Below are 21,303 nucleotides of genomic sequence, written 5' to 3' on the forward strand. Positions count from 1 at the left end.
TATATATGGCTGTTTTGCACATTTGTTAGAAACACCAGAAAACAGTTTGTCAGTTATATCTTAATTTTCTGTTTGGGTTTGCCCTTTCATGCGCAAATTGTATCATTGGTAAAACATGTATTCACTTGAAACCAGCTTGTAAACAATTTCATGCATTTTACGCAAAATTTGTTGATATTTCCAGTTGCTTTGTTTTTAGCAAATTGCAGAAATATGACTAACAATGAGTAAAGGAAATTACTTATGGATATAAATGAATATGAAAACAGGCAGTTTCTAATATTAAATTATTGAAGAGTCATTTATTTATTTATTCATTTTTTACAATAGATTCTGAATTTCGTGCAGCACTGAATCTGCTGCCCCACATGATCTTTAAAGAGAAAGTTGAGAGCTTCATCACATTGGGAGAGGTATGGAACCTTTTTGTTAAACTGTCATTTTGTAATACTCTGATACAGGTCCGGTTATTCAGTTCTGATAGATGTTGCATTGTTTTACTGATAGATGTTTAACATTTTCTTTTCTTCTCACAGTTTGATGCTGATTCTCCATACCCAACCATACAATTGGTAGAAACTGACTGGAAAATGGCTTTATCCAAGAGGCTTCAAGTCCTCGTCAAAATGGATGGTGTGGAGGTGTGCAGGGGAATAGGAGTTGAAGAAGAGATAATTGCAGCCTTCAGTGCTTAATATGTTTTCAACTTGGCTTATCCACCCTACATGAAGAACACATTGACCTTCCTGCAGCATGCCATAGCAAAGATTACTGAGGTGGGTGGCAAGCCCCTTCCAATAACTGTCACCCCAATAATTAATATCCTGTGCTGAAAATGCCACAACCATATCAATGCACAAGGTGTAGAAGAAAATCCTTTCTGTGTGGCAAGTTTTTAATACCAATGTCGTATGATTCACACTTCCATGTGTACACAGTCAAAGTTGACTTTGAATGCAGTATTAAGAAACCAGGGCAAGAGATGGACTTTCAGGCCCTTGACAGATACTCTGCTGATAATTAATTGTTTCTGATCCTCAAGAATGTTTATAAAGTTCAAATTAAATGTGTAGTACTGTGTTTGGTGAAATGTGTGTTTGTGATCAAATGTTTTAAGGGTATAAAGTTACAATTAATCAAATGTGTACTGCTGGAAAAGAGATTGCTTTGTCATTCTTGATGTCCAAAACTTTTTTAAAAGTAGAAAATGTACTTAAAATGAGATTTAGTACTGATTTAACATTATTACATAAAAAAATAAATAAAAAAAAAGGTTAATGAAATGTACTGATTTAGAAAAAAAGCTTAATATAAAATGAAGCTTATTACTGTTTACATTTTTTTAAACATATAAAAGAGTATAAAAAGTTGAAGTAAAATTGCTCAATATATGCATCCTGTTATGACACATTGTGATAGTGCTTAAAATGTTCATCCTGTGAAAAATGTAATTTTGAATGTTTAATAAATGATAAAGAGCATTCTGGCCTTTTTAATGTGCTGTATGGAGTATAAATTTGCCATCATAAGGTACAAAACGCTTGTCATTGGGGCAGTACCCTTAAAAGGACAAATTTGCACCTTATAAGGTACAATTTAGTCACCAGAGGCACATATTTGTCTTTGAAAGGTACATACTGCAAGGGTACTGATATGTATTGCCTGTGAGTTGATTTTATATCAGTTTTATTTGGTAACGTTAAATATTTAAATAACGTTCTAAACGTTAGTCCATGAGAGTAATAATTTAGTCCTGTCAGTCATCACGAGCAGTCAACTGAGGTGAGGCGAGGGCTCGGAGATCGAGGCGTCCGTCAGCATCGAGCCCCTCCCAAAAAAAGAAAGTGAACGTTTGTTCACCATTTAAAAAAAAAAACTGGTAAATTTGTGAAATAAGTTTCTAATCTTTGAGCTGCTAATTTAAATAAGTTTGCTTCTAATCATACACTCAGAAAAAAGGTAACGTTAACCGTTACTCTCTGTACATATTAGGCCTCTTATTTCAAGTGTACATATTGGTACCTTTTAGCTTTTGTACCTTAGGGTACTGCCCCAGTGACAGCTTTGTACCTTTTTTTCTGAGAGTGTATATGTACAGTTATTAAAGTGTATTTTTCTAAATTAAAGTAATATTTTATACTTATGAATTTCCATTGAAAGTTTAAAAAAATTTTTTAAAAAGACATTGATTTTATTGTTGTTAACCTCAAGCTCACATTGATCATTCTTTTTCTTTTTTTTTAAGAAAATTAGGTGGACGGGGAAACAATAGATTGTGGCCTCACAGAGAACATTGTGTCATATTTATTTCAACAGTCCAAGTTCAACAAATTTGCACATGAGATGAAGGAGGTGATAACACTAACACTACAGCCAGTGCCAGCAGAATCCCACCAACAGACTTCGACTACAGAAATGCAAGTATAAAGTTCCGGGTTACTCGACTGTAACCCTGTTCCCTGAAAAAGCGACATTAGCTGTTCCCAGACATTAGCTTGTGATGTCGACTCAAGGACGTGAGAGCCCGGAGTGGCATTAACATCCAAACTATAAAATCTTATGAATGTGTGCAGAGAGGACCAGCCTGCCGCATCACAAACAAATTGCAAGGGGGTACCTCTTGCCAGAGCACTTGAAGAGGCGACCCCCCCTGGTGGAGTGAGCCCTTAGAACCCTTTGGCGAAACTTGACCGCGCGCCTCATAGGCAAGAGCAATAGCATCTCTGACCCAATGTGACATGGTCTGCTTGGTGGCGGCCACCATTTGTAACGGCCCCCATAACAGACGAACAGTTGCTCTGACTTACGCCACTGGCTAGTGCGGTGGACGTAGGTCTGAAGAGCACAGACTGGACACAGTCTGTGAGATCTCTCCTGCTCCGGCGTCGTGAACGGCGGAGGACAGAAGGCCTCAAGAGTGACCGGATGTACAGTCGAGAAAGGAACCGTAGGCAGGTATTCAGGATGAGGATGCAAAATCACTTTCACCATTCCTGGGGCAAAGTCTAAGCAGGATGACGAAAACGACAGAGCCTGCAGGCCCCCGATTCTTTTTAAAGAAGTTATAGCCATAAGAAAAAATATCTTTAGGGTCAGAAGTTTGTCAGACGCTGACTCTAGAGGTTCAAAGGGGGTCTCAACCAGACCCTCGAGGACTATAGCAAAGTCCCATGAAGGGATCTTGGTTCTTACAGGTGGCCTGAGTCGTCTGGCCCCACGAATGAAGCGAGCGAAAGCAGAGGATGTCTCCCGAGTAGCGCCCCGTCAACAAAGGCGTGGCAAGCTGAAAGAGCCGCCACATAAACCTTTAGAGTGGAGGGGCATGTGCCTGTTGACAACTTCCAGAACTGGAAGTCCAGAACTGGAGCCTTCTGGCAGTTGACCAGATCTGCATTATGTGCTGTGCACCACCTTTCAAAGACACCCCATTTACTGGCATAATTCTTTCTAGCCACAGGTCGGGCCTGGGATGGAATTTCGTGCCCTCTGCCTGAAACAGAAGGTCCCTCCTCTCCGGAATCGCCCATGGTGAGCCGTCGAGGAGAGATATTATCTCCGAGAAACAGACACGAGACAATCGAGATGATGCTTCCCCAGGTCCCTTGGGCTGGACGACCACTTAATACCGCTACCCAGCCCGACAGGGAGGCGTCTGTCGTTAGCATTCTGCGATGGCAAGACGGACCTAGAGTGGGACCCAAGGTGAGGAACCTGGGTCTGAACCACGTAGAAAGGGAACGAAGCCAAAGCGCGTAACCCTTACCATAAAATTGGATTTTTAGAAAGGACACGAAGCACTCAGCGCGTGCTCTTGCCTTTATTTGCCCGTGACAGGAATTTCTCCTGGGCCCAGGGAAAAATCTGCCTCGCTATTCTGTTCAGATTGCGTGAGTGCAGACCTCCCTGGTGATTTATGTAAGAGACTGCCGCTGTGTTGTCCCCCCGCACTAGGACATGACAGCCTCTCAACTGAGGGAGAAAGTATTTCAGGGCCAGTAATACATATTCCATCAACTTGAGGCAATTGATTTGCCAATCGAGATGATGCCTCCCCAGATCCCTTGGGCTGGACGACCACTTAAGGCCGCTACCCAGCCCGACAGGGAGGCGTCTGTCGTTAGCATTCTGCGACGGCAAGACGCACCTAGAGTGGGACCCAAGGTGAGGAACCGGGGTCTGACCCACGTAGGAAGGGAACGAAGCCACAGAGCGTAACCCTTACCATAAACATGAATTTTAGAAAGTACATGAAACACTCAGCAGGTGCTCTTGCCTTTATTTGCCCTTGGGGATTTTATAGCGATTTTGAGCCACAATCGAAGTGGTCTCATGTGCAAAAGGCCCAGATGGATCACTGTGGACGCAGCTGCCATGATACCTATGTAATGTCCTGACCTAGCCAGATGTTGCTTTAGGGTGTTTAAAATGGTCTTGACACGAGTGGGGGACAGTTGTGCCCCCGATGGTGACAAAGTCCCATTTAACCCTCAAGCACGTTACCCTCTGGGGAAGAGAGTGTACGCTCTTCTTGGCGTTGCAACTCAGCCCCATAGAGAGAAGATGAGCGGGGATCGATCTCGATGTCGAAGCGCAAGCTCTTGAGACTGGGCCAGTATCAGCCAATCGTCTATGTAACATGGCTAGGTCGAATGGAAGGACCCGATATTGGTAAGCTTCGCCCACAAAATCAAACCTTGGGAACTTCCTGTGTTGTGGCAATATTTCTATGTGAAAATATGCGTCTTTAAGATCGACCGTGAAGAACCAATTGTGATGTTGAATTTGCAACACGATCTTCTTGATAGTTAGCATCTTGAACTTGAGCGTCTGACGAAACAATTCAAGCCTCAAAGATCTAAAAACGGACGCAGTCCCCCATTTCTTTCTTTCTTAAGACAGCAGTTGCGCCTACTCCTGTTTCAAGGTAGTGGGAACCACACCGTTAAAACGAAGAGGGCAACGTATTCCTTTTTCCTGTCTTTAGGACACAAAAAGAGATACCCGGCAGTAGCTTTCACGCTGCCAAAGTCTCTTTAATACTTCCTATTAGGGGAATGTTAAATGTTATTGTTTGGGGAATGTTATGTTATGATTATTGTGTATTATATTTGTCTCATGTTTAGTGGTCTTAGGTGAAAATGGTCATTTTGACCCTCCTCTACAAAATAGTGGATTACTCAGTCAATAATCATTATTCATTACATTTAATATTTAGGTTTTCATCAAAAAAAAAATTAACAAAATCACAAATTTGAGCCACTGACATCGCGACACACTGACATGACACCTGACTGACACCACAGTTGCGGAACATGTCACCGTGTTGCGACACCTCCAGTAGTGACTGACAGATTAATCGAACACCTATAGCCTACTGACGTAATTGTGGCACAAAATCCTAAATAAATAGCCTAATTTTGTGATATTTAAAATATCAATTAAACGAATTAAAGTGCATTCATATTTTTTCAAACGTGTTATTTGTGTCACGTCTGTATTTGATTGGTATGTGCCACTGAATGTTGTGTAATACCAGTGCTACTTTATGTTGTTTATCTCGCAGTCACAAACAGGCCATTCTAGGAAAGACTGTGAGAGTCATTGACGCCTGCCGACCGGCAACGGTACATTGTAAAATTAACTGCAATAGGTTATGATAGCCCTTATTTAATTAAAACCTGGGTCAATGACCAAACCAAATGGCCGGAGGTGTCGTTTCCAGACATATTTTGTTATCTGGTTGAATCTCCAAGACATTGAATCAAAATCGACCGTAACTCCAGTAAACTATGGAGTGCCGCAGGGATCTGTATTAGGCCCTCTGTTATTTTCAATATATATGATGCCACTTGGAAATATTATAAGGAAACATGGAATTAGTTTCCATTGTTATGCTGATGACACTCAAATATATATTTCATCAAGGCCGGATGAAAACGCTAAATTTTCCAAATTGACAGAGTGTGTTAAAGATATAAAAGATTGGATGACGCGTAATTTTCTTTTATTAAATCCAGACAAGACAGAGGTAATACTTATCGGTTCAAAAAACCGCCCACAAAACCTCGCACAATACAACTTTAACATCATAGGATGTCCTGTTACTTTATCCTCTACAGTAAAAGACCTGGGTGTTATACTCGATTGCAACCTGTCTTTTGAAAATCATATTTCATGTGTTACAAAAACAGCCTTTTTCCACCTTAGAAACATTGCTAAGCTATGTAATATGCTATCAGTTTCTGATGCAGAAAAGTTAGTTCATGCATTCATGACCTCGAGACTGGATTACTGTGATGCTTTATTAGCTGGTTGTCCTGCATCCTCAATAAACAAGCTACAGTTAGTCCAAAATGCCGCCGCTAGAGTTCTTACGAGATCAAGAAAATATGATCATATTACACCGATTTTATCATCACTGCATTGGTTACCTATAAAGCTCCGTATTAATTATAAGATATTGCTACTGACTTATAAAGCCCTAAACGGCTTAGCTCCAGTCTATTTAACGGATCTTCTATCACCCTATAATCCATCGCGCTCTTTAAGATCACTAAATTCAAGGCTTTTGGTCATACCTAGGATATCCAGAACCACCAAAGGAGGGAGAGCATTTTCACATTTGGCTCCAAAACTCTGGAATAGTCTTCCTGATACTGTTCGTTGCTCAGACTCGCTCTCCCAGTTTAAAACTAGATTAAAGTCGCATCTCTTCAGCCAGGCATTCATATAATCCTACAGTTCAAACTACAATCCGGCCTCTAGCTCATAAATGCCAGAGGAGAACTGGCCCCCGACTGAGCCTGGGTTCTCCCAAGGTTTTTTTTCTCCATTAGGTCACCTGATGGAGTTTTAGGACACCATTAGGTCACTTGATGGAGTTTTAGGACACCATTAGGTCACCTGATGGAGTTTTAGGACACCATTAGGTCACTTGATGGAGTTTTAGGACACCATTAGGTCACTTGATGGAGTTTTAGGACACCATTAGGTCACTTGATGGAGTTTTTCGGTTCCTTGCCACTGTTGCCTTTGGCTTGCTCAGTTGGGGATATTTTGGGGATATTTAATTTAATTTGATCAATCAATAAATTCCTCTTGAAACAAACTTTGTTGTATTATTTAAATTTAATACTGTGAAGCTGCTTTGATACAATCTGTATTGTGAAAAGCGCTATACAAATAAACTTGACTTGACTTGACTTGTCAAGTTGACTTGTCAGCTGTAGCGGTAACATTAGCCTATAACTCAATCAACTTATGTTGCATACTATAACTCCATAAAACCTTGTCACTAACCAATTGTACGTATGCTTCACTCCAAACTATTAATCCTTTTGTAAAACGGTGATCAGTAGTACGAAGTTGCCGAGGGACTGTGCTGACAGTTATCCCTAAAGTCCTCTAGTAACTCACAGACTGCAGCCTACTCCATAGTTTCACGGCTCGCGTCATGAGCCTTCAGCTGATAACGCTAATGTGAATGAGACATCCCTTATGAAAAACAACTATAGGAATCTTGTAGTATTTTGGGACAAAATATTATATTAATCCTATAGGAATACTATAGTATTTTGGGACATACTATAGAAGTACTATAGAGGTATTACAGAACATCACATAAGTATTATACACTGCTATAGAAATCTTATAGGATTACTATAGTTCTTTTTCGTAAGGGATGTAGACAAAACTAGCCCACCACTGCCTAATACGAGTTTAACACCCACTACTATATCACACAGGGATCTACTCACACAGTAATCTCAAAAAAGAAAGCTCAAAAGCCATTTTGTCCTCATTTCCGGTTCTGTGTGTTTATTAGGAAGGATGTAGAACATCAATTCATAATTTGTTTGTTTATTGGCGGTACAGAAAACGACATAGAAACTCTTCGGCATGATTGCCCTGTGTATTTCAATGAGCGCCAATAAGGCGCTAGCTGTGTCCCAATGTGAAGGCTGCATCCTTCGAAGTACTGAAGACTTCAAGGATGCAGCCTATGCGTCCTTCGAAGGACGCACCATGTAGCCTTCATAGGATTTCCTAATTGCGCAACCTGGTGTTTCTGATCACCGCTCCTCAACGGTGCGAGTGGACAGCTGCCATCCTGATAATTTATTTGATATAGCCTAATTGAGTAAACTACTATGGAGCCAGAATTGGCTATTGTCATTTTTATGTTTTATATTTTACTGGAGGACATGGTGAGGATGTTTCAGCCCCGGCGCTGCCAGGTCATGTATTTTCGGTTTAGCCCTGTTTGAATATAAAACCCAATTGAATATAAAAAAGTCCAGTATTTCTCGCGCTCGTCATTGGCAGCTTTCACGGTTGCCAGGCGACAAGAACAATCCTCCGTAGGCTAGACCGGTCCGAGCGCTTCAGATGCGCCCTTTGATATGGGACGCAGCTGTAGTTAGCAACAATTTGTTAATATAGTGACAACAGACCTACATTTTGTTACTTTAATTTCTGTCAGGACCACTATCGTCATATATGATTGACAAATAGCATACAATTTGGATTGGCGGTATGGTTCCGTTCTGGGCGAGAACTCCCTGCGCATCCATGCAGCCTAGCATGGATAAGAGCAGGGAGAGTAGCAATAACCCCCCTTGGGGTAAACAGAACAGAACCAACATGAATGTATTGCAGATATCATTAATTCAAGATTTTAAAGTACGACATAATTCGAGAATTTATTCTGATTCGAAGGGAATCAGAATGCCAAATCCTGAGCTGGGGATGGAGGAGGGTAATTAGTTCCTGAGAAACGCGATAGCTGCTGATTATACTGAAGGAGCTTATATATGTATACGGTGATAGGCGTCATATAGGTAGATGTGGATCAGCTGAGAGTCAGCTGATGCGAGCTTGACTAACGTGACCTGCCAGAACTAACGCTACGCTTGATTTTCGTAACTGCTTATTTCATTAAATATTCACGTACAAATGTGAAGTAACCTACTGAAGTACCTTTTTTCCCTCACATATGATTTTACATTAAACTACACAAAAGTATATAATGTAACAACCTTGAAAATATTCAGAAGTAATATGCAGTAGTAGCATAATATAAATACAAAACTATAATAAAAACCCTGACAAGGAGTTTTTTCCCCTGCAGAATACATACCTCTAGTTTTACTCTTGATACTAAAAACTTGTTATTAAAAGTACTTTTTTCAGAAATTACTCTTTTTGAAAGTCTAATTATTATTCTAATAAATTCTAATAAAAGTCTACATCATTTTTTTCTTATTTTATGTACTGTAAATGTTTGTTGATTTTGATGTTTAACGTATGTTGTTAATAGTTGGAAAATCTACTTTAATGTAGCCCATGAAACAAATGATTTTCATTTACCAATTTTATTTGAAAAAAAAAAGGTATACAAGAGTTTGTTTCAAGTAGAAATTATGACTGTCAAAAAAATAAACAATGTCCAGAACAATTCATTCTCTTTTATTTACACATTTAAAGTTGCATAAAAATAATGTACAGATTTTTTCTTTCCTTTTAAAAAATAGTGAAAAAAGTTAAACAAGAATATGTAGGAAAAAATTTATATTTTTCAATCATTTTCTCAAGAAGAGAAAACAGCCTGTCCATCCTCTCCCTGCTCTCTTCGCCTCTGCCTTGGTGCTGGTGCTGCTGGTGCTGGCTCCTCCTCACCGTGGGCACCCACTGCTGAACTGGGCCCTGAGGACAAACCAGGGCCAAGTTTCAGCAGTGGGTTTCCCCACTCACACCCTCACCTGTCCCAGGACACTTGCAATCCTAAGGGCAGAGCAAATGAACCATGGCTTGTTAACAACAACAGCACAATACATTTCAGCAAAGACGTGTGTATTAACTTTCTTACTTTTTCTATATATTTTTTCTCCTGAATTGCTCTAAAAAAGCTTAACACAGGGGTGCAATCTTAAGTGCATTGTTAACACTGCAAAATATGACACATCAAGACATGCATACAAAATACTTAAGAAATCATATTTCTATATACTCAAATTTGGTTAAAACCACATAGCTTGCATGACAGCACTACAAAAACACATAAAAGTGAAACCCCATTGCCTTATCAACTGCTTTTCTTATTGTTGTGGGCTTACTTCTATAGCATATTTCTTTTAGCCTAATACACAAGTGAGATAGACTAGTGCAAATATTACAAATAGGTTGTTAAACTAATATTAGCACAAGTTTTGCCTCAAACTACCTGACAAATGAAGCCACGCAATGGTGACAAAGGAGTTAAGATGAAGTTTATAATAAACTTTAACTCGGTTTCGCTAGCCATTTAAATAAATGAAAACATAATACTTACATTTAAATGTGAATTTGCTGTCCACCACCGATCTCTAGCCTCGACCGCCTTTAAAAATAAATAAATAAATGCTGTCGTCAACGGCGCGCAATGACTTATGGGGTGGAATAGGGTAGGATAGGCCGCTAAGTGTTCATTTATGTATCCTTCGGCCCTGTCCCAAATGGAATCCTAAGCACTCGCGGTCTTCCTCTGAGTCCGCACTTTCGCGACGTAATGCCGCTTTGACTGTCGGGAAGAAGTCTGCTGCGGAGTCCGCATCAGCGCGGGCTCGGCAAAAGTGCGCATCAAGGGCGCAAATCGACCACATGGGGGCGCTCGCGAGCACCCTTCTGAGATCTAAAAATGACAAATGGGACACACTGTGGTCTCACGGACTTAACGGACACGAGCACGCGGCAGCCATTGTAAAGGCCTCATGCCGGAGCCTATACGCCGTAGGCAACGTGTTGGTTTTAATTTATACTTCTGCGTTGTTGTCTGCGTTGACGCGCACCTAGGGAGCATGTGAAACCCCGAGGGAGGGGTTCTGGCAGACCAATCACAGCGCTTGCGTCCGCGTAGAATTGACGTGTTGTTACATTTTTGGAGAGGTGCACGTCAGGGTACGCCGAAGGGTACGCGCGCTACACACAGCCTACGACGTAGCTACGGCAGCAGTTCGACGCAGAAGTATAAATAGGCCTTAAGTCCACAAGACCGAAAGTGCACATGAAGTGTGAAATTTGGGACAGGGCCTTCCTTTCACGGGGAAACGAAGGACGCATTTGGCGTCGCTTTTGAATCAGGGTAGCCTTCGTCGCGGTGCGATGACGCAACCAGCCTTCAAATACGGCCTTCGGAGGATGCAGAACTGAATTGGGACAGCCTTCATTTCGCCGCGGTGACGCAATCGGCTTTCAAATGCTACCTTCCAAGGATGCAGCCTTTGAATTGGGACGTCCTTCGTCGCGCCGCTGTGATGCAATCGGCCTTCAAATGCGGCCAATCGGCCTTCAAATACGGCCTTCGGAGGATGCAGCCTTCACATTGGGACACAGCTGCTGTTTTCCCCCACGGACTAAATTCACATCACGTGACGGGGCGTTCCCGGGGGCGTTCCCAGACCAACCGTCTATGGCCGCAGTCTCGCGGTATAGTAGTTAACCTTATAAGTTATGCTAAAAGATATATGGCAATAAAATACAAATAATTGTAATAACAATAAGTTTAAAACGTAATAACAGTACGTTGGTTTTGTCAGGTCAGTATTTTCGAAGAAAGGTTTTCCCTCACGCGTCAGTAACGTTAGGCCAGACGCTATGTCAAGTGCACATAACTCGAAAGGGAACCAACGGATTTTCACAATACTTAAAACTAAACATACCTCTGAATTTCTGTGCTTCGTCTTCGGTGATATTTATTCCGGCTTCTTTCAATTTCTGAAGAAGATCCTCCGTCGACAGCGTCAGGAGTGAGACAGCCATAATGTCCCTCCCAACTTCTTCTCGCGCATAAAGTGCACTCACTGCGCGGGCTACAATCCCATTGGCTGGTCAAATGCGTGTACTTGAACTGTGAGGCACAGTTTAAAATTAGCCTACAATTAAAAATACAGGCCTACTTTATTACATTTGCTTTATGTTTAAAACTTATCATCTTGATGCTCTGCATAATCATTAAAATGTCATGGACTTGTGTAGCCTACTGTTCAGAACCAGTGGCAGTCAGTAAAGAAATGGGCTCACTTGGCTGGCTCCAGCAGATTAATAAAAAATAAAAAAAAAACAACCACAGCATCTTAAAATGTATAAAAATAAACTGCACAACCAGACAATTGAACAGGTTTCTATTTATTGTGTTAATGTTGAAGTAAATGCCTTTTGGAAACAGATCCATGTTGCACTTTTCTGTTTTAAAAACGAAGTGATGCTCCTTTCTTATTCACACCATTCTCAGTTCACCGTGAGAAACTCGTCATCTCCTGCAAATCCAAAAACAAAAAATTACACAACAAAAAAATGTGTTGTTGTTTTCCCCCAGTGTAATGTGTGTGTCCTACCGCTTCTCATCATGACTCCGCAATACTCCTCACACTCCTTCTGGCTGTAGAACTTGTTGCCATTGCCCTTGCAGCCTCCATATATGAAGGACACACACTTTCCCGCAGAAGAATCGAAGGCCCACAGGTCTATAGATAATTTACAAGGACCAGTGTCCATAGGCAGTCTACAGGCAGCTAGATGGACAAAATACACTATATATTAGGACCACACCAAGATGAAGTGTGTGCTGGGTCACTATGGGCCACTCAGCTGGGCCGTAATCCATCTTTGAATCACACACACAAAAACAACGGTCTCATAAACACACACACACACACACACACACACACACACACACACACACACACACACACACACACACACACACACACACACACACACACACACACACACACACACACACACACACACACACACACACATATGTTGGCACCTATCATTATGAGGACTTTCCATAGGCGTAATGGTTTTTATACTGTACAAACTGTATATTATCTCCCCTAAACCTCACCCTACCCATCTCAGAAAACTTTCTACATTTTTACATTTTTGATAAAACATTGTTTAGTATGTTTTTTAAGCCATTTTAATTACAAGGACTCAGGAAATGTCCTCTTTAACCATGTTTATGCTGTAATACCAGTGTAATACCCATGTCATTATGCAAATGTGTGTCCTCAATCATATAAAGCACACACACACACACACACACACACACACACACCCTCAGTGCGACAGCTCTGCAGACACTCCTTTTCTGTCACAAAGTTGTTCTGGTTCCCCATACAGCCTCCATAGGTGAACATCTGACAGGTCATGATGGACGAGTTGTAATGGAAGCGCTGCATCATCCCGAAGCACGGACCGGAATCTGGCTCGGACTTACATGCTTCTACAGACACACACACACACACACACACACACACACACACACACACACACACACACACACACACACACACACACACACACACAGGTCACTGTACTGTAATCAAAGCAATATCAAACTCTAGTTTCTTGTAATTATACAAGAAACCATATTTTTCTATATCAAAGCAATGATCATTGACTTTCATCATTCCTCACTCTGTGTTCTCTTTCTCGCGTAATGAAATAATGTAAAAACAATGTAAGATACACTACTGTTCAAAAGTTTTGGTTTGAAAGAAATGAATACTTTTATTCAGCAAGGAAGCATTAAATAGCTCAAAAATGACAGTAAAAGACATTTATGAAGTAGATATTTCAAATAAAAGCTGTTCTTTTGAATGTTCTATTCAACAATCTTGAAAGAAATGTGTTTTTTAACATTGATAATAATAATAAATGTTTCTTGAGCATCAAATCATCATATTAGAATGATTTCTGAAGGATCATGTGACACTGAAGACTGGAGTAATGATGCTGAAAATTCAGCTTTGATCACAGGAATAAATTACATTTTAACATAATATTACAATAGAAAACAGCTTTTATTAAATAGTAATAATATTTCACAATATTACAGTTTTTACTGTATTTTTTATCAAATAAATGCAGCCTTTAAAAAATAATTGTGAAAAAAGAAACGTACATAGAAAGGGAATCTTTTTATTTTTCATAGTTTTATATATATATATTTGAAGCCTGCCCAAATAAGCAAGACACATTTCCTCAATAACCATCCAATCAGGACATATATTCCAAAAAAGTATTTTAAACTGCATTAAAAAAAATAAAAATTTGTTTAATTATTTATTAATTATGTCTTTTTATGGCCTCAATAATTTTGTGATTACTACCGACATTTACTACTTACATATTAAATAAAATGGTTACCATCCAGTCACAAAACCTACAAATATACCCCCCAATATTTTTTTTTAGCAATGTATAAAAGTTATTTGAGAACTACCCATGTATGAATCCTGATTGTTTCCTTCTAAATATGAAGGAGGCCCATAAGTGGCAGTGTTACTCACCAGGCCCTCTGAACATGGGCGTGTCGTCGCCCGATCCCTCCTCAGGGGGCGCCACAACCACATTCCTCCTCGCCCTCTGTTATGAGCCAATCAGATAATAGCATCACTGGTTACACTTTATTTTACAGTACGTGTACTTACAGTGTAGTTACCCAAGAAAGTAGTGGTAATATAAGGTAACTACATGGGTTGATGTTAGATCTAGGGTTAGTGCATACTAGTGTCGGCCCAGATCCGGGATACATGTGGATTCCACGCGTCCCAGATGTGGGCCGGATCTGGGCGACACTATGTTGCTGTCTGGGAAGTACATAGTATTTACATGCGGAACAGGACTGTAAAATAAAATGCTACCGGATTATTAATGAAGCTTCTACGAGTTAAACGAATAATTCAGTCGAAACTACATTTCTGTCATTTACTCGCCCTCATGGTTTGCTTGTTTGTTAGTTAATGAACGGCTTCAGTAGAGTTCACATAAGCACTATATAGCGACCAGTAAATTGTTCAAATGTTATCAGGATTTAATAATTAAGAGTAACTACTACTTGAAAATGAAAAAAACAATATTGATTGTTTATGCTGTAAGTATTGTTTAGATGTCTTGTGATGATGGCGAGCTCTTCACCTGGATCTGTGGCTCTGGTGTGACCGGCTCGCCTGGAACACACTCCCCTGATGACACAGAGAAGGACAGAAAGGCATAAATAATGACATATGGTCGGAATAAAAGGAGTGTTTGGCACTGGTCCGTGTCATGAGGATACCTTTGTTCTTTTTGATAACTATAGAGTCACTAATTCCCTGTTTAGCCACCAGAGTCTTGAAGTCTTCGATGAGAGCGGGCCGCAGTTGCATGCTACGCCCTACAGGGGGGAGTATAACTAGATCATTATAGTTCACAAGCACAAACATGTGTTCACACTGTCTATGTTCAGAACTGAACGCTAGCTTATTACTTACTGAATACTGTACTCTGCCTGATATTATTATATACAAAAAAATGAACGGTAGTTCTTCTGAATAAGTAATTACTTCACGACAATTAAAAAGATCTATATAGTATGAATGTAATCCACATGTAATACATTCGTCATTGTCATGTGACCTTACCAGCGTCAGCTGCGTCACTTCACAGCCATTCACAAATCCTCTCTCGTGGCCTCATGGGACACTGTGAATTCGGACACTACTCTTTTCTTATACAGCTTTTCGCCTCCCAGACAGCAACATATTGTCAGCCCAGTTCTGGTCCACATCTGGTAGGCTACATGTGGATCTGGGCCACATCTGGTAGGCTACATGTGGATCTGGGTCAACACTATTTTGCTGTCTGGGCTACTATATAGTGCGGAATTATGCAATTTCGGGTGCAGCCCATTAAAACAGCAGTAGCCTACCCCATGTTGTAGTCACATGACCACATATTGCATGTGAATGGCATTCATTTATTTAAAAATACTAAAGTTTGTTTTTTAATTAAACAGCATTTAGTTCAATGTGATGTAATTTAAACATACAGTAGGCTCATATAAGCTCTATACATAGACTAAACACACACACATATAATGACTATGTAGTAGTCTATTCTATTTTTAACATAGTCATTGAACTAAAGTCATTAAGAGAGTTTGAGTAACAAAAGATGAAAATCATAGAAGGGTGTCTTACCACACACTTCTTTGTCTCATACTGTTTTCATTTGCATGTTAGCATTAGCATTTAGCTAAATTAATTGTTTGTTTCCATACATTTAATACTTGTGATGGCAACTTTGCCTCACATTCCTTGCTATTTTCTTCAACTGAAAGGCGAATCATCAAACCATCACAAACTCCTTATCATCCCGTGTGGGTAATATTAGTGGCAAAAAAAAAAAAAAAGTAAAATCCCCAGAAAAAATCTATAATGCATGCCCATATTTGGCATGTTATTTTTTAAAGTACTTGATTTGAGGTCAAAGCTCATCAAGAAATTATGGAAATTGTGAAAAAAAAGTTGAAATGTTTCCCAAGAAGAAAAGGGTTGTTTTACCGTAGAGTTTCACAGATGTGGATTTTTCCCCGCCCGTTTTTTGTTTATACATCACCACCATTGCATACTCATCGTAGTTCGTGTCAACCACATACGTGTCCACATCGGAGTTCCACTCTACAGGCCGAAAGACACCCAAACCACAGTCAGATAACAGTGACATGAACTGAGTGATTGACAGCTGTGGTGTTGTACCCACTGGCACTGTGGTAGTGAAATCTTCCAGGTGTTTTGGTCAGCTGATATTCTCCACTGATGGACTTACAGGTGCCATGTCTGCAAAATAAACGAATAATACCGTCATATGGGTCTCAAGACACACAAACTGCTTTTGAGGGTATGAAATAAAAGAAAGAGTTTCACACACTGGCTGCATTGTTCCCTTGGTGTAATATTATTCTATTGTTAGTTGCATGAGTGTGTGTTACCTGAGGCCGATGCGGGTCATGCTGATGGTCTGAGTCGAGACACTGGACTGCTGGAGCTCCATCGAGCTGATGGATGCCTCTCCCTTATGACGCTTGAGCCAAGGGCACGTGGACGCTATCGCAATCCCATACCATTTTCCCATGAACTTCCAGAGGTGGAGCGGAGGTGTCAGATTCGGAGGAGGTCAATTAGAGGTCAGTTAGATCTCAAACCTTTTGACTTCAGGTTACATACTTTCTTGAGTAGGCCTAACTACACTGTAAGTACAAGTAGGCTACCGTAAAATAAAATGTAACCTTAACAATTTTCATGCTTGTTTTGTCTTACTTTTTGTTGAGAAATAATAATAAAATGATCTGCATATTCATAACAGGAATGAAAAGAAAAGTGTCAGCCAAGTGTAATGGCAACAAAACGGGGTTGTCACCACTGTGTTCATGGACTTTTCAGTTAGTTGTCATTTGTCACATGTTCCTTTGTTCAGTTTCCCGCCACTAGTCTGTCTCCCTGGTTGGTGGTGCAACAGGGCAAAATATTGCGTAGTTATTTACATGTTGTGCAATAGCCAGAAAGTCATTTAATGCAGATTTCACCTTAACACTGGTGGCAGATGGAAGAAGAATTAAAGGTTATTGAAATGTGTATAAAGCAACCAAATTAGCTAAGACCTATAAAGTAATATTACAATATAATATTTTTTGTTTGTTTGTTTTGTTAGCAATAGATTTCATCTGAACATTTTGCATAATGTTAGGTTAGTCGGCAGCACAAATGTTTTACATGTAAAAATTGTATACAATAATTATTATATTACTAAAATGAATTATTATTTTTAAATACATATATTTTTTCAATTTGAAAAGTGGTGTTCTAAAATTTGTGTCAATAAACAATAAGTTCCCATTGTGACATGCAGTGTGACCATTGGGGCATGTTGTCACAAAAGGTCAAAAGTCCTTTTTCCCGACCAATAATGGTTGAAGTGTTCAATACATAATATATGTAATCAATGCATTTGAGGGTTTTTTTTGTGTGTCTGTATAGAAATCAACTATATCAAAACTGTAAAAATTATGAAAACTTATCCTGGTCTCCTATGAATAAACAGTCTCTTAAACTTCCAAAAGGAAACACTTACCCGTTTTACATCAAAGTTCTCCTGGGTCTCGAGGACGGGCTCATCGGGCAGAGGCCCAGCATGCAACAGTCCCAGGAGGGGCAGCAGGAACACCAGAACAACACGCATCATTCTGTCTGTCTGTGATCCGAATGAAGTTCTCGTCCCAAAGCCAGACGAGAACCACTGCCACTCCATCCACAGGACATCGACCTCCAGGCCATGTGTGCAACACCACCCCCAAAACCAGTCCAACAAAACAAATAGAACAAAGTTCTTCTTATCGGTCTATTGACTCCAACCTGTGCCTTTTTGTTTTGGCTGAAACTCTGACAAATCACATGATTCTGTTAAATAATTGAATAATAGATTATTCCTACTAAGAGTCAAAAAGATTTAATCTTCAGTTTTTTTTGTTGAATGACTTTGTAGAATGAAATAAATATATAAATATTGTCTGCTCTGCAACAAATAACATACCCTCACAGAATTACATTTTTATTTACTATTACCAAACATCTGTCACAAAAAATGGCATGTTTGACAGCTTGAGGCCGTCGATACACCATATATATAGAGAGCCTAAGGCTACGTTCACACTGCAGGCTGAAACGACCCAATTCCGATTTTTTTGCCCCTATGCGACCTGTATCTGATCTTTTCATGACAGTCTGAACGACACAGATCCGATCTTTTCAAATGCGACCCAGGCCACTTGGGTATGTGGTCCCAAATCCGATACATATCCGATCTTTTCAAATGCGACTTCAGTCTGAACGGCCAGGTCGCATGTATCCGACCCGCACGTCACTGATACGCGAAAAACGTCATAATCCTGCGTTGAAGTAGTCGTCGTTTTGAAAACGGACTGCATATTCGTCGAGCTGAGGTAAATCTGCCGAACGGGTCGACCTCGACGAGCCCGTTAATAAAAAAAATAAATAAAAAAAAGCCCACGGCCATTATATATACGTTATGTTAACTTATTTGTGCTGAATCTGATATTAGATAGGTCAGCGGCTGCTGTCTGGCTCTTGTGTAACGGTCGCTGCGCGCGATCGTGTGTGTGTGTGTGTGTGTGTGTGTGTGTGTGTGAAGCCCCTTTCACACAGAGATTCCGGAAAATACACGGATAAAGTGACCCGGGATTTGACCCGGGTTCGTTTGATTTTGGTTCATTCACACTGCCAGTGATTTTCCGGAATCAGAGAGTGCGTTCACACACAACCCGTAAAAATGCCGTAAAGACACGTGACATCGATGTGACTTGTAATCTCAGCAGCGTCTTAAGTTTGCTTATGAGCTGCGATCTCTCTCTCGAGAAACCACGCCTGTGCATTTGTTTCTCTGATTCGATCATAAACTTGCGCATTACGTGCCGGGTTCAAAGCGCTGTGTGAAAGGGGCTTGAGAGAATCACAGTTAAAGTTTAGCTACTTCCGCAAACAACAAGTGACGTCGTTGACCGTTGAGTACTCTTCTGCGCATGCGGGTCACTTCTGGGTCATTTCACGTTCACACAGGAGATCACAAAAGGTCGCATTTAATTGGAAATGTGAACGGCCTTGCAAAAAAATCGAATTTTTTCAAAAAATCGGAATTGAGCATTAAGCCCTGCAGTGTGAACGTAGCCTAAGTCCCTCCCCTCCGCTTCCGGCTCATGGGACCTTATTTCGGAAAAAATATGTGTGGTAGTCAATGGCGAGAGACAACTTATCTTTTTATTCCGTCTGACCTGTGCCCTGAATTACACATATGATGTTTGTCAATTTAAAAGATAATTATGAAAGTCAAGAAAGTCGCAGTTTGTCATAAAACAGAAGAGTAACATTTAGTTTTATGTGAAAATCGCTCAATGAACTACATCTCTCGTCTCGCACTATGTACGTCACCGTTGCTCGTACGTGTGCACTGCAGTCTGGTACAAAACACTCAGGCATGACGGCGTAACGTTACGATTATAACGTAAGACTATAGAAAAAATGACAGACGTTAGCTTCAGTAAAGTTAGCTTCATTCATTGAGAGAAATGGTATAACGTCACATGTGCGCCTTTTGGGTTTGTAGTCTTTGTAATTACGTATTTTCACAGTCTTATACCTCAACAGTTTTACATCAAACTGCGACTTTCTTGACTTTAAAATGTATCTTTTAAATTGACAAACATCATATGTGTAATTCAGGGCACAATTCAAACGAGATCAAAATATTTGTTGTCTCTCGCCATTGACTACCATACAATATTTTTCCGAAATAAGGTCCCATGGTGGTCCACCGGAAGGGGAGGGACTTATGCCGCGTTCCAGGCAACCTGTAACCCGTGTTTTTCCAACTCGTAACTGGGAGTACATCAATCTAGTACGAGTTCACGGGTGGGAAGTCACGGGTTTGACTGCCGTTCCAGTGCACTTTCACGAGTATAAGGTTGGAAAAACACGGGTTACAGGTTGCCTGGAACGCGGCATTAGGCTCTCTATAGAGCTGGTAAGTCCCGCCCCTTCCGCTAACCCCACTGGACCTCTAGGTTGAAAAATCGTCAATGCAAGTGAATGTGAGAAAATAATTCTTTTCTGGTCCCGTTTGAATTTTGCCATGAATGTGAACATAATATGTTGTCTGTGAATTTTTTATATAATTTTTCGTGTGAAGAATGCTACAATTTAGCGGGTAGAAGTTTGATACGGTTAGACTTTGTGTGAGAGCACTTTGTGGACTACAACCTAGTTTTTACATCAGATGGGAATCTGAAGAAAGAACAGCCCATTTGGTTTGAATGGTGACATTTGGGTACAAAACACACAGGCATCTCGATCTGTCTCCATAGATTATCGCAGCATTAGCACCGTGATTTGACAAGTGGAGGGAAAATGTGTTATGGGGTGACGTCACATAGGCGACATGTAGTCTTTCTCGTTATGTCTTTTCCACAACTGCTAGCCAAAGAATCATACAATATACTGTCAAACTCGTAACATGAAAAATTATATAAAAAATTCACAGACAACATATGTTCACATTCATGGCACAATTCAAAAGGGGCCAGAAAATAATTATTTTCTCACATTCACTTGCATTGACGATTTTTCAACCTAGAGGTCCACTTGGGGTTTTATGGATGGGCGGGACTTACCAGCTCTATAGGCTATAAATCCATTTTCGATGGCTCCAGACACGTCGGCGCTCCCGCCATCTTGGAATGGTCAGCGTGTCGTCACTCACAGTGAGAATCAATGATGCCACAACATCACAGCTCCAGATTGTGAAACCGCCAAGATTTAAATTCCCGAAGAAAGGATAACCTTTCACAGGTGAGAATGTGTTGCTTTGTGTTTTTATCTGTATTTACTCAAAATTACAGTTTTTATACTATGGTAACTTTTTAATGGT

The 21,303-nt window shown here is 40.4% G+C and overlaps 1 protein-coding gene across 7 annotated transcripts in view; it reads right to left on the reverse strand.

The window, feature by feature from the left end:
* The window catches only part of ambp (alpha-1-microglobulin/bikunin precursor), a gene marked incomplete at its 5' end in the record, with an annotated part of 46,474 nt that extends 28,356 nt beyond the window's left edge, over positions 1 to 18,118 (reverse strand). For 2 of the 7 annotated variants that reach the window (XM_082158808.1, XM_082158806.1), the window contains 9 exons: positions 12,372 to 12,548; positions 13,100 to 13,267; positions 14,337 to 14,412; positions 14,965 to 15,011; positions 15,104 to 15,202; positions 16,371 to 16,487; positions 16,570 to 16,646; positions 16,799 to 16,944; positions 17,938 to 18,118. In XM_082158808.1, the coding sequence (XP_082014934.1) occupies positions 12,372 to 12,548; positions 13,100 to 13,267; positions 14,337 to 14,412; positions 14,965 to 15,011; positions 15,104 to 15,202; positions 16,371 to 16,487; positions 16,570 to 16,646; positions 16,799 to 16,944; positions 17,938 to 18,114 (1,084 nt within the window). Of the gene's footprint in view, positions 1 to 12,143; positions 12,294 to 12,371; positions 12,549 to 13,099; positions 13,268 to 14,336; positions 14,413 to 14,964; positions 15,012 to 15,103; positions 15,203 to 16,370; positions 16,488 to 16,569; positions 16,647 to 16,798; positions 16,945 to 17,937 lie in introns of those variants that run through there. The other 5 variants (XM_082158805.1, XM_082158804.1, XM_082158810.1 and 2 more) reach the window with 4 other exon arrangements.
* Between the last annotated feature and the right edge of the window lie 3,185 nt (positions 18,119 to 21,303).

This window comes from Leuciscus leuciscus (genome assembly GCF_965113295.1).
Source record: "Leuciscus leuciscus genome assembly, chromosome: 24".
In the NCBI taxonomy this organism is placed as follows: domain Eukaryota; kingdom Metazoa; phylum Chordata; class Actinopteri; order Cypriniformes; family Leuciscidae; genus Leuciscus; species Leuciscus leuciscus.